General features: G+C 43.8%; 1 protein-coding gene across 2 annotated transcripts in view; it reads left to right on the forward strand.

Moving 5' to 3' along the window:
- SORT1 (sortilin 1) overlaps positions 1-12,851 on the forward strand; it is a 73,906-nt gene that overhangs the window by 33,990 nt on the left and 27,065 nt on the right. For both annotated transcript variants that reach the window (XM_054979802.1, XM_054979803.1), the window contains exons 3-6: positions 8,463-8,536; positions 10,074-10,176; positions 12,152-12,316; positions 12,652-12,725. In XM_054979802.1, the coding sequence (XP_054835777.1) occupies positions 8,463-8,536; positions 10,074-10,176; positions 12,152-12,316; positions 12,652-12,725 (416 nt within the window). The remainder of the gene's footprint in view (positions 1-8,462; positions 8,537-10,073; positions 10,177-12,151; positions 12,317-12,651; positions 12,726-12,851) is intronic.

Below are 12,851 nucleotides of genomic sequence, written 5' to 3' on the forward strand. Positions count from 1 at the left end.
CTTCTGGCAGGAGCTTATGAAAGTACAGGGGTTGAGCAGGGGCTTGTAATAACCAGGATTACAAGGAACAAGCTGATAAAAAGTGCTCCCCCCCTCTTGGGAATTGAAACCAGGGGATTCAGTCTGTGTCAACCAAGAATGTAAAGGGGGCACAGCTGAGAAAAAAACTGGGTTGGAAATACCTGGGACCCTTCAAAGTGACTCGTTGGATTAATGATGTGATAGTTGAACTTGAATTACCTTATATGCCAATAAAGGCTAACTTGACTTGACTTGAATTACCCAAAAATCTAAGACGTGACCCTGTTTTCCACTTTAGCCTTCTCAAGAAGGACCCTGGCCCAGAAAAATGGCACTCGGAACCAGCAGCCTCACCTCCTATCATGACCGAGGGGCAACCACACCAAGAGGTCGAACAAATCCTGGGCTTTAAATGGAAGCAGGGGATGCTGTACTGCCTGATTCAATGAAAACATTTTTCAAAAGGCCATGCTGAATGGGTTAAATCAACTGATGTTAGAGCTAATAAATTGGTCCAGGCTTTCATAAGAAATACCCAGGAAAACCTGGCAGAGGTTGAATTTTGGGGGGCAGGATATTAGGTGCTCACCTGTCATACCCAGCAGCATCACTTGTCATACGCAGCAACACCCTGCTGTTATTGTTATAGTTGAATGCTATTATTTTACTGGCCTGCAAATGTTATTCGTCTTTTGAACCTGCGATGTGAAACTATGAAAGGGAGGCATTTGTTCCTGCTGTTATCTCTGTGATCCTCTGAACTGCACCAGGGTTCAATGGAGCCAGCAGAAAAGGTGTTGCCAGACTTTAAAAGCTTACTCACATGTGCCGCAGAGGCCCAATTCATCATGGAGATAAGATTGAGATTTGGGTTGGAGCCCCTTTCATTTTTAAGGCTGGTTTTTACGGTGCTCTTGGACTTGAACCTTGCTCACCTACTGCAAACCAAGAAGCCTACCAACCTAAAACTGTAATTCATTATGGCATGCTTGCAAGCATTGTTACTTCAAAGGGGTTTGGTAGCTGTCTGGTCCCTACAAATCAGTACAACTACAAATGCACCTCTGCCTGATCTTAGTCCCAAGGAGATTGGAGGTTATCAGCTGATTACAAATCTAATTACCTAGTCCCCCAATTTATCAATAGGCAAATTAGGTGTTCACACAGTTGCCGAAACCAGAAAAACTGTTATCAGCAACAAAACTCTTGTCAGAATAATTCATTTCATTTCAGATTCTCAGGGAGCATCTTGCAGTGTATATAATCTTGGGATTTAGGGTACAGTGTTCAAAGAAAAACAAGGTTCATATTCTTTTATACTAGTTAGTGTATGTCTTCTGTTGTAGCGCATCCTGGCTCTGATCTAGCATTTACCACCATCATTCCCATCCGCTTATAGTTACTTATAGTTCATAAGCCTTCCCTTTTAACACACCAAGAGAGCAATCTTAAGATGGTCTACTTAGAATCTCTACTTAGAATCCCACTCCCAGAAAAGTGTTTTTAAATTGCAGTATAAGTTGCTAACTACAGATACTGGCTGCATTCAGACATCATGAACAAACTCATGCTCATTGTCTTTTCCTGTGCAGTCCGTAGTGAAGAGGTTTCTAGCTTTAAGACCCTGTAGAAGGGCACCTCCCCTTCCAGCACCTGCGTGCTACATTTCCCACCAAAACGCTGTGTGCCTAGATGGAAGACGCCGGCTTGTTTATTCAGTTCCTTTTTCATGGCCATCAGGAGAGGTTCCTTCTGCCAGCAATCCTGCTCCGTCTTTCCTTTTTTCTCCTTCAGTTCATATGGAAAGGCAAGAGAGATATCTCAGAAAATGCTCTTTAAGCAGTGGTCCCAGTGTGAGGCAAAAATGCCTCACACTGACAAGCACTATTAGTGCTTATTTTGTCTGGGAGAGACCAATAATGTGGTCGGGTGCCAATGCTTTACTCCTAAGATCAGAAGCAGTAGAGCTTCCAGACTCAAGGCAGTGCTCTGGGAGCACTCTGGGAGCACTGCCTAGCAGCAAAATCATTCACTGCATGGGAGCCACAATCAAGATCGGAGGTCACCTGCCCCTCGGTTCCAAGTGCTACACCGGGCGGCTCTAAGGGCTGCTTGCTGATTCTGACAACACCAGCATTGGATCAGCCTCAGAATGGATCCCTGGTTCCATCAATTCCTAACCGTCCATATCGTTCTCTGTCCACCACAAGAAGAGATATCACTCCACCTCAGATCTGAGTTCAGATACACTTCCTCCTAGCAGGAGAGAGGAAGCTGTACAGCTCTCTACCACTCCACCTTTGCCTTGGACACCCTCACTGCATTTAGGCAAAGAGAGTCTCTTCTTATAGGAGGATGCTTCCCCGAATCTGACTCCCCACCCCCTGGTTCTGGGAAGTTTGGCTGCTGTGGCTTCTCCTCTTTGGAACTCTTTGGCTACTCAGTTGCCACCAGCCAATGCCTATGCCTACAGCTTGGCTGAACCCAACAAGCTGTGACCGCCCCAGTTCAGTGGCTCCCCTTTATGATCCTGTTTTCCGGCCAAATGGTTTTGTGGCAGGATTTTATGGGATGTCTACAATCAATGTCTAACGCTTTCCTAGCACCAGCAACAACAGTTGTGCCTTCAGTTCTGGCCCCAGGTCCTACGTTGGGGGCCCGACTTCGGTTCCAACTTCTTGGAACCAACCTGTCCTAGCTGTCTTCTTGGAATCTAAGGATGACGTAGCCTCCCACTTGGATCTGACTGACTTAGCCTCTGTTCCATCGGAGGAACCAACATCTACTTCCCCTACAGATGATTACTGCCCTTTTACAGAGCAAATGACCAGGATGGCTATAGCGCTAGAGCTCGAAATTTTGTCCTCAACCCCCAGGCCTAAGAGCAAGGTCTTACAGGCTCTGTATTTGGACATCCCAGTCACTGTGACTTTCCCTCCAGTAGATTATTTGCTTGACATAGCTAGGGGGTGTGGGAGAAGCCAACATCCATCCCTGCTATTTCAAAAAAGCTTGACCACTTCTATAAACTGAAGCAGGAGGATTGCAGCTTCCTGTTTATACATCCACCTCTGACCTCACTGGTGCCCAAGAAGGTGCAGGCCAAATACTGGCACAGCTCTCAGCGCCAGCCTACAAAGGAGGTCGCAACACCTTGGGGAGAAAAGTTTACTTGTCAGCTGCCCTCAATTTTTGCATTGCTCCTCCCAAGCATTAATGGGCTCTTACAACCTTATGGATGTGTTTCACTACTTACATTCAGCATCTTCTGAAGGACTGCAGGACCTTGGCCAAGGTCCTTCAAGGTGAAGCCTTTCACCTTGCTAAGCAGCAGGGAAAGCATGTGGCAGACTGTACCACCAGGTGAATGGGTTCAGCTATCGTAATGCAACGGCACATCTGGTTCAGGTCCACAGGCTTGACTCAAGAAAAGAGGTCCAGAATTGACAGTTTTTCCTTTTTGGTTTGCTGTTTTAGATTTAAAGGACACTTACTTTCGTATCTCTATTCACCTGGAATTTAGAAAAATTCTACACTTTAAATGTGATGAGGCCTGTTGCCAGGACATGGCTCTACCCTTCAGCCTAGCATTAGCTCTAAGGGTTTAAATCACGTGTATTGCTGTGGTAATACCTTATTTTAAGAGCCCAGGGGTATGCCATTTACCCTTATCTGGATGAGGGGCTGTTAGTAGCCCAGGACTATTCCCAACTTCTGGCACACTTAAAACTTACCATTGACACAAGTCTCCAGACTAGGACTCTTGATCAACTGGGAAAAGTCTAATTTGGTGCCTATTCGGTTCCATTACTGGGGCCAAAGTAGACTCCCTGGTGGATATTGCTTTCCTCCTGGAGGAAAGGATTAAGCCCTTATGCTCCAGGGTATGCCAGCTTTCCAGAAGATGCTACCGACTGATGGTCAAGATACAAAAACTTCTAGGGTTAATGGCCTCTGTAGCCACAGTAGTCCTTCTAACATGTCTCCATATGAGACCACTGCCGCTTTGGTTTGTCAGAAGATACAACCCAGTTTGTATGCAGAACCTTAAGTTTTCCATACCAAGAAGTGTCATCAAAGTATTGGTCTGGTGGGATAGTAGAGACAATCTAGCTCAGAGTAGCCTCTTTGGGACACCATTGCCTGAAATCTCCATCACAACCGATGGCTCCCTTCAAGGTTGGGGGGAAGACTGTGGGAACATTTCAGCACAGGGCATATGGTCTTTGTGTTGGAAATGTAATGTCTTGTGTACAGAGAAGGCAGAAGACACAGAATACCTGCAGGGGGCAGCAAATCTGACAGATAGCAACACAAGGCCCTTCTTTCTGCCTCTCCTCTGTCCTCCTTGCATGTCTCCAGATTGGTATTCTTAGGCTACTTCCTGCTTCTTCCCAGAAGTCCCTCTCTTCCAGTTAAGTAAGGTCCGATCCTATCCAAGCCACACAGTCGCGTCCGACCCTTGGCTACTCCGTAGATAGTCCCCCTCCAGGCCTTTCTGTCCTATAGCGCGTCGAGAGAGATCCACAGAGTCTTGCAGTGAAGTTTTTACAGGGTAGTTCACCATTGCTTTCCCCAACCCAACACACTTAGCCGTATGACAGCCACGAATGGCAATTCACCCCCTTTGCACTTTGATCCGGTGTGGGATAAGGGGGTTAAGTAAGGTAGTTAGTATCTATTGTCTTTCTCTGCTTTCTATCAAAATTTTAGTTCCCGAATAAACTCTCTTCATTCACTCCTTAATCAGACTTAAGCTCATTCCTAAAATATACCATAGCCTACACTTTGCATGAGACCTGATTACATATAAATATGCTGGAATTGAGAGCCATTCGTCACAACCTTGCTTCTTTTGCAGATACCATGCGCAACAGGAAGGTTCAAGTTCTCACAGACAATACTACCACTCTCCATTATTAAAAGAAACAATTGGGCCATCCACAACAATGTATCCCTCCAGGCTGCCCACCTAGCAGGCACCATGTGTCTGTAGAGCAGACCCCCTCAGCAGAAATCTCTTACCACATCATCAGTGGGCTCTTACAGAGAAATACATCCTACCAGTTTTTCAGCAATGGGGATTCCCTGAGGTGTGAACCCTTTTGCCAGCTCAGCAAATACCAAGGCCAAAACATTTTATTCCCTGACAGGAAACTGCCCCAGCTCTCCTGAAGATGTCTTTCATATCCAGTGGGATGGGTGGACTGTTTTATGCCTTCCCTCCCATTCCTTTCATCACCAAGGTACTAGACAGAATTTGTCAGTCTGGAACTCACTCTGTACTGATCACACCATTTTGGCCCCGCCAGGAGTGGTTTCCAACACTGCTAAAGATGGCCGGGGTGGGGTGTGTGTGTTACATTCATCCTGAGTCAGATCTCCTCTGCAGGGATCTGATTTTTCACCACAGTGTGACAGAACTGAAACTCATAACATGGTTAATTAATCCATGAACTCCTTTTTCTGTTGAGGTGCATGAAGTAATGTTAGATGCACACAAGGGCTTGACCTGCACTTCCTGTGGTTATAAATGGGAAAAATTTCCCTCATGGGTAAGAGATAATGGAGGATTGTCCTCCTTATGTCTACTATTGATGATTCTTGATTACCTTTTGTCCCTTGGAAAAAAAGCCAGGCAGTTTCCTCTATTAGGGTTCATCTAGTAGCCATCTCGGCATTCCATGAATCTGTGGAGAACAAAACTGTTTTTTCTCACTATATAGTGAAGCAATTCCTTAAAGAGTTGCTGCATGCTTCCCCCCCCCCCCCCCGAGGTGTATACCAGTACCTCAGTGGAGCTTGTTCTTAGTGCTAGCATGACTGATGATGCCACCTTTTGAACCTATGGCCTTATGCCCTTTAGCGGTACTATCACTGAAGGTGGGCTTCCTAGTGGCGATCACTTCCTCCAGGAAGTGATCCTCCTGAGAGTAGACTCCCCTGTTCACCCAGTCTTTTCTGGAGAAAGTAGTACTTCATATGAGTATAGAATTTCTACCCAAAATTGGATCCAGATTCCACTTATTTCAGTCAATTATATCACCAATATTTTTCCAACACCAGCCTCTGAACCTGAAAGGACTCTGCATAAGCTGGATTTTTGTAGAACCTTATTGTTTTATTTGGACAGAACAAAGGACTTTCATAAATCCAAAGGACTTTTTGTCTAGTACTCAGGCCCCCAAAAGGGACACTTAGGGTCTACTCAAACACTCTCCAGGTGGATAGTATTGACCACCAAAGTGGCATATAAGCAGGCAGATGTGACGTGACGTGTGGTAGTTAAGGTGCATTCCACTAGGGCTCAGGCTTTGTCAGCAGCCAAGCAGTAGCCTGGTCATCCACAGATACCTTCATGAGGCACTACTCAGTGGATAATATGAATTCCAGACAAGAGTTGGCTGTCGGGACAGTGGTCCTGCATTCTTTGTTCAATTGACAGAGCGCCCACCTCTAATGGTGGGTAGCTTGTTATTCTCCCATGTTGGACTGCACAGGAAGAGCTGATGATGAAAACAGGGTTGCACTTACCTCTAACTGTTGTTATCAAGTCTCTTCAGTGCAGGCACGCATTCCCTCTCTTTTTTCCCTGCTGTGAGTTCTGCTCACAGAAGAAATGGGCGGACATCTCCCCTTTATGTGCATGGCATTTTGGCAGGAAGCATACCACACAAGCACCAGGAAGGGAGGGGCCCTTTCTACAGGGTCTTAAAACTAGAAACCTCTTTACCGTGGCTAGCCTGCACATGTGCAGTCCCATGTGTGCCTGTACAGAAGAGGCTCAATGAACAACAGTTACAGGTAAGTGCAACCTTATTTTTCATGACAAGAATTATTCTGGTTTGTTCTTTGACTCATCTGCTCTATTCTGCCCTTGTGTGCAGAACTGAGACTAAAGATTTCCTGGTTTGGAACAAATTGACATTTGTTGTAAGACCCTATTTGGTGCTTTTTAACAAATGCCAGCTTGTTTCTTGCCTACAAACAAATTCTAAAGAACCCCATTGCAGACCCCAAATTGCACCCTGTGGGAGTCCTCTGAACTCCAGGACTGGATTTTTGGGAGTACGGTGTGCTGTAGTGGGGAGAGGAGTCTGTGTTCAGAGTTCTGTTTGTAGTGGTTTGGATACAACTGTTGATTTGTGCTTGTTTGAATATGCCCCAAGTTTCTGACATCTGGAGATAGTGCACTTCTGTTTAGTTGCTGAGTACAATATACTTTCATTTTTGAACAGGTGTGAGTTTGTGCCATAGTTAAATGGGTGTAATATGTACAGAGGCTCCTCCCCCACGCAAACAAAAACCAATGCAAACTGAACAAACCATACGTGAAGGAAAAAAATCAAATCAGTCTATAACTCAAACAATAAACCAAGCTGTCAGTCAAAATATTTATTAAATACAGTGAAGAACATAATATCAAACTTACAATATCAAACTTATTTAGGGAAGTGTAGTTAAGACATGTTTAAAGCATACATTCACAAATGGTAAGCCGCTCTAGAACAACAATGTAAAGGTACAGTTCCATCCATACAATCAACAGTCACTGTAAAAAATCCAGAGTGATCAGATCAGCAACCTTTTATTGGCATTCAATAAAACAATAAAACAATTTACAACAAGCAGAGCAGAAACCAAAAGAACAGCAAAATCAGAAGTCCCGAGTAAACGAGGTACATGGAAAGGATGCACTGTAAAGCAAATAAGTAATCCTCTTATTCTTCTTAAGCAGATATGTGCCAAGTCATGAGAAGCAGAAGAGATGCGTGCAGCCACCCGACAACCAGGGACGGCTGTTTTGCCTGTTGTAACAATACAAAAGGATTGTAGTAGAATTTTGTGTTCCAATATTTTGTTCGATATTCTTCTGCAGAGTTCTCTAGCCTCCAGACAGATTAGCTGTTAACTGAAAAACCTGGTTCAAGCCGGTTATCTGTAACAGGGATTAAGTATTTTATTCTTTCTTGGGGGGGGGGGGGGGAACCAAAACTAACACTCTAGAACAGGATGTCAAAGCATTCAATGATGATATCAAGAAACTGATTTTTCAGAAGGTTGTTAAACGCAATGAAGAAAATTGTGAAGTTGGAATACAATTACTTTCCATGAATTTTGGTATATTCAATTGGTTTTATGCATGTTCTAACACAACTCAGTTTTGGAAATGACTGTATCTTGGTGCAGCTCATTTTTGGAAGTTTTTTTTTATCCTTGGAAGAAAGTATATTATGCTGTGTATATTATTTGAATTGTGCATGAGGCTAATCTAGCATTCCAAACAATAGTAGAATGCTTATGTTGGTTCGGTGATGCTGTGTATAACCAGCTATAGAGGGGTGGAACACTAATTTGGTCTTAGACAATCTAGGCCTTAGTCTGCATACCAGCTGTTGTTCTGTGTTGGAGCTAACTGTCTGCCCTTTTTTTCTCCCCAGGTAATTCTTGTGTTGACCACATTTCAGGTGCCTCTAGTGATTATGAGTTTTGGGCAGTCTAAACTCTACCGAAGGTGAGGATTCTGTGAATTGAAGAACATGCTGTAACAATCTTCCTTTTGAAGTCAAAGGATGATGAGTGTACTGTGTTTGAATTTGCACTTATTCCCAGATCCTAGGTGTGGCAGTTAGAGGCAGGGTTTCTCAGCTGGTGACAGATCATCCTACAAAGCCAGCAACGAGCACTAAGATGACTGTGTGGGCAGAAGGCAGGGCTGATTTCCCCAACACCCAGGGTGTAACTTGTCTCTGTGCTTGAATCTCTTGAAGCGTCCAACATACTGCAAGGGCAATGCTGTGTGTTAACCCATAGAGTTGCACCTGGTCCTACTGGTTTTTAACAATAACTCAAATCCTGATTGGCCAGATCTGTACCAGAAGCATCCTGCTTGTGGGATCACCCATATCTGTGGCTTACTCTTGAGAAACAGGTATAGCACGCAGTCTTCCCTGAAGTATGAACATATTGACTGTGGTCCAATTAACCAAGAATTTTACGATTTCTGAGAGCCAGTATCTTGAGGGACCGTATGTAAACCATCTCCTTTCTGCCATTTGGGAATCCTGAAGGAGGTAACTCCCTTTTGGCTGGCCCCTGCATATACCATCCTCTCATCTTTCCTCAGTCACCCTCTGAGGAGGGAACCCTGGCCACAACCACACAATTGCCCTTGTTGGGAACACTCCCTTGCCAGATAGAAGCAAGAAACAGTAGCTTGGATCACTCCTTCCTTTGTTACCTTTGATAGTCTTTCCTGCTTTACTCCTGCAGAATTACTGAAGAAATCCGCTGCACCAGAGGTATTAAACCTGTCAGGCAAACTCTCCTTCCCTCTGACAAGAAGTTGTTTCCTGTTGAGGGTGGGTGTGCAGTCCTGTATGCTCTCCTTGCCACTGACAAGGGAAAGGCAAGGGGCAGCTGAGCATTTCAAACACTCTTCAGCTGCCTGTGCTGATGAATGGTAGGAGGGAGTTAGCTCACTCCCTCAGGATTCCAAATTTGGGAGCAGGGATTGGCTTTCAAGTGGTCACCCAATACGAACCATTTATATATTAAGAGTAAGTTTCAACAGGTTTGTAATAGTGGAATTTCCAAGTTAGGGAGACGAGGACCTACTTCTGTGGAATAAACCCAGCATAAAAGTTTTGTTCTCCAGCTAGAAGAGGCCTAGAAATATATTCGCCTTGCACAGAGTCTGTAACTCAAAATTTTCCAAGTTGGAAGACTGACCACTTAGTCGGAGTCTAGAACCACAGAGACGCATGTGTGTTGCTTGAAGCGCAGGGTGTATGGGGAGGCAAATAAATTTTAAGATCCCAATGGATCAGCTAGTTAGCTGCTGGTTAGCTGCTGCTCACAATGGGCTCCTTGCATATTTGTAGCCATCATATGGAGTGATGCCATCCATGTGTTGGTCATAAACTTATTCAGTCCTATTGTTTTTCTGCTATTCTGAGCTCCTTTATAAGGCATGCAAACACTGTGAAAATCACCTTTCTTATCAGCCTTGCTGTGTTGAAATTTCTGCATTTCTTTTTCTTACATCTTAGTGAAGACTACGGAAAAACTTTCAAGGACATCACAGATCTCATTAACAATACATTTATCAGAACTGAATTTGGAATGGCAATTGGACCAGAGAATTCAGGGAAGGTAAGATATGCTAATATTATTTGGGGAGCAGTTAGTCCCGTCCTTTGTATTAAAAGTGGGGTTCGTCTCTAGCTTCATAATAAGAGCAGACCTGAGACTTGCTTGAGTTGTTAGGTGCCCAGGATCTCAATGGAGCAAGCTTTGTTTCCTGTTCTCCAAATGATGGCTGCTTGACAGGCTTTCTAACACATGGCGCAACATATCCAACATCAGTGGTTTTCAACTTTCAGGATCGGGGACCTGCTGAGCTGCAAGCTTGTGCAAGGAAACTATGTGACATCAGAACCACATGAAAGAAAGACAAGGAGCTAGAACGATGACCTAGAGGCCAGGACTGGGCAGCAGACCAAGAGAGCTAGGGACAGGAAACACAAGCAGAGAAGCTCACCATTAAGTAGATCGGGCACTGTGATGCACCTGAGGATCCTGTAGGGGTTGAAGTCCAGTATCTTGGGGGCTCCTACTGTAACATTTCTACTTTTTGCTGAAGAGCATAGAGACAAAACATCCTGCTTGAGGCTTCAGTTTCCCCACTTGTAAATTGGAGCTATTACAGGGGTGGCCAAAATGTGGCTTGGGAGCCGCATGAGGCTCTTCTAGGTATATTGTGTGGCTCCTGGAGGTCTCTGAGCATCGCCGTGGCCATACATTTTATTTTATTTTATTTCCCTCCCTTCCCTCCCTTTCCTTCTTTCTTTCCATGTCTTTCCCTCCCTCTCCTTCTTTTTCTTTCTTTCTTTTTCTTTCTTTCCATGTCTTTCCCTCCCTTTTCCTTTTTTCCTTCCTTCCTTCTTTCTTTCCACGTCTTTCATATTTTCAATAAAAATGTTGGGGTTGCTAGGTCTGACTCAGAAAATACCTGGGGACTTTGGGGGTGAAGCCTAGCAAGGATGTGACATCACTTCCAAGTCAAAGGTCAGGTGATGGCTCCTTCCAAGCTCCACCCCTTCCGATATCACTTCCAGCATACTGCAGCAAAACTCCACCCCTTCCTGTGATGTCACTTTCAAGACACTCCCCCCCAAATCCACCTCTTCCTCTGAAGTCACTTCAATGCGTCCTGTCTTGCGGCTCTCAAACATCTGACGTTTATTCTATGTGGCTCTTACATTAAGCAAGTTTGGCCACCCCTGAGCTATTATCTGGCAAATGTAGTTTAAATTCATTGTACTAGTGTTAGGGTGTGCTGGCAGTGACCCTGAACTTTACAATTACTTGTTAGAGCAGATCAGTATTCATGACAGAAAGAACACAAACCTTTCAGACAGCAACTTTTAATTCTTAGAGCCCTTTCTACATTGCACTCCATTATATCTGATGCAAGTTAGGTTGCACAGGACTTGTCAATATTGCCTGTAGTGAGACATATTGTGTCATTTTGTAGAGCTACCTCTGCATTGTATCTCATTGTCATTAGTTCGCTGCAAAAATAGAAATACTGCTTAGACTGCATTTCATCCTGGGCCATCAAGGTACTCGTTGGGCTCTGAAGGTCCACCCCACCACTGCATGTCTGATGCCAGGGATTCTTTCTTATTATTATATTAAAATATTTATATCTTGCCTTTTGGCAATCCACAAAGTAGTTTACAATTCATTAAAATTACCATTCAAATTTAAACAGTATCTTATATATCATTAAATATATGTCTTGTATCTCATTAAAAGCTCCTTACGTATGATAGTGAATCAGTCCATTTGCACAGTGATCCAACGCAAAGGAGACGGTGCTTTAGATTAATGGAGATTTTCGGTCCTGTGACCTCTTACGTTTTTTATTTAGTTTTAATGAGAGTTGTTAACCCTCTTCATAACTGCATGGTTTGAAATGTACAGTAATAGTTTCTGGTAATATCTCTGCCTGTGTTTAGATTGTATCAACTTTGTTCAGCCCTAGCTTGTGGTTAACTGGCACAGTGGTTGAGTTCTTAGGGTCCAGGTTGAAAGGGGACTTCATCTTTGTCTTTTTGTCTAGGTGATACTGACGGGGGACGCATCTGGACTATACCATGGCGGAAAAATCTTCAGATCAGACGATTTTGCTAAAAACTTTATACGTACAGATATCCCTTTTCATCCTTTGACTCAAATCATTTATCATCCTCAGAATTCTGATTTCTTATTGTCACTCAGCACTGAGGTAAGGCTGGGACGGCTGAACTGTTCATTTATTCATTAATGCAATTATAATTAAGCTCTACATATGAGCTTCTAGAAGCCGCTGAAGGAGAAAAGTATTCTTCAGTGACCCCTTGTGGTAGTAATCATTGTTTCTTCTTTGAGATGAATACAGTAGCTCATTTATTAATTTTATTGCATTGACAACACACAGTTTTTTTACTAGGCAGATTGAGAGAAGCTGTACATTGCAGCTGAAACAAGCATTTAAATAGTATGGTAGTTATATGGCAGATTTCTAGTGTTTGTGACTGTCATATGTTAGTAATAAGAAGTAATCCTATTGAACTATTTCAGGGCAATCTGTGGATATCCAAGAACTTTGGTGCTAAGTGGAAAGAAATCCATAAAAACGTTTGCCTTGCAAAATGGTAAGCAGATGTAAAACAAACATGTTCTCCGGGAGAGTTAGAAGATGACTTCTCTCTAGCCCTAAATCAGGCCAGCTGAGAATTGTTGGTTGCTGCTTGCCCCTCCTCCCTCCCCTGTCATCCTTG

Source organism: Eublepharis macularius, chromosome 5, assembly GCF_028583425.1.
Source record: "Eublepharis macularius isolate TG4126 chromosome 5, MPM_Emac_v1.0, whole genome shotgun sequence".
In the NCBI taxonomy this organism is placed as follows: Eukaryota; Metazoa; Chordata; class Lepidosauria; order Squamata; family Eublepharidae; genus Eublepharis; species Eublepharis macularius.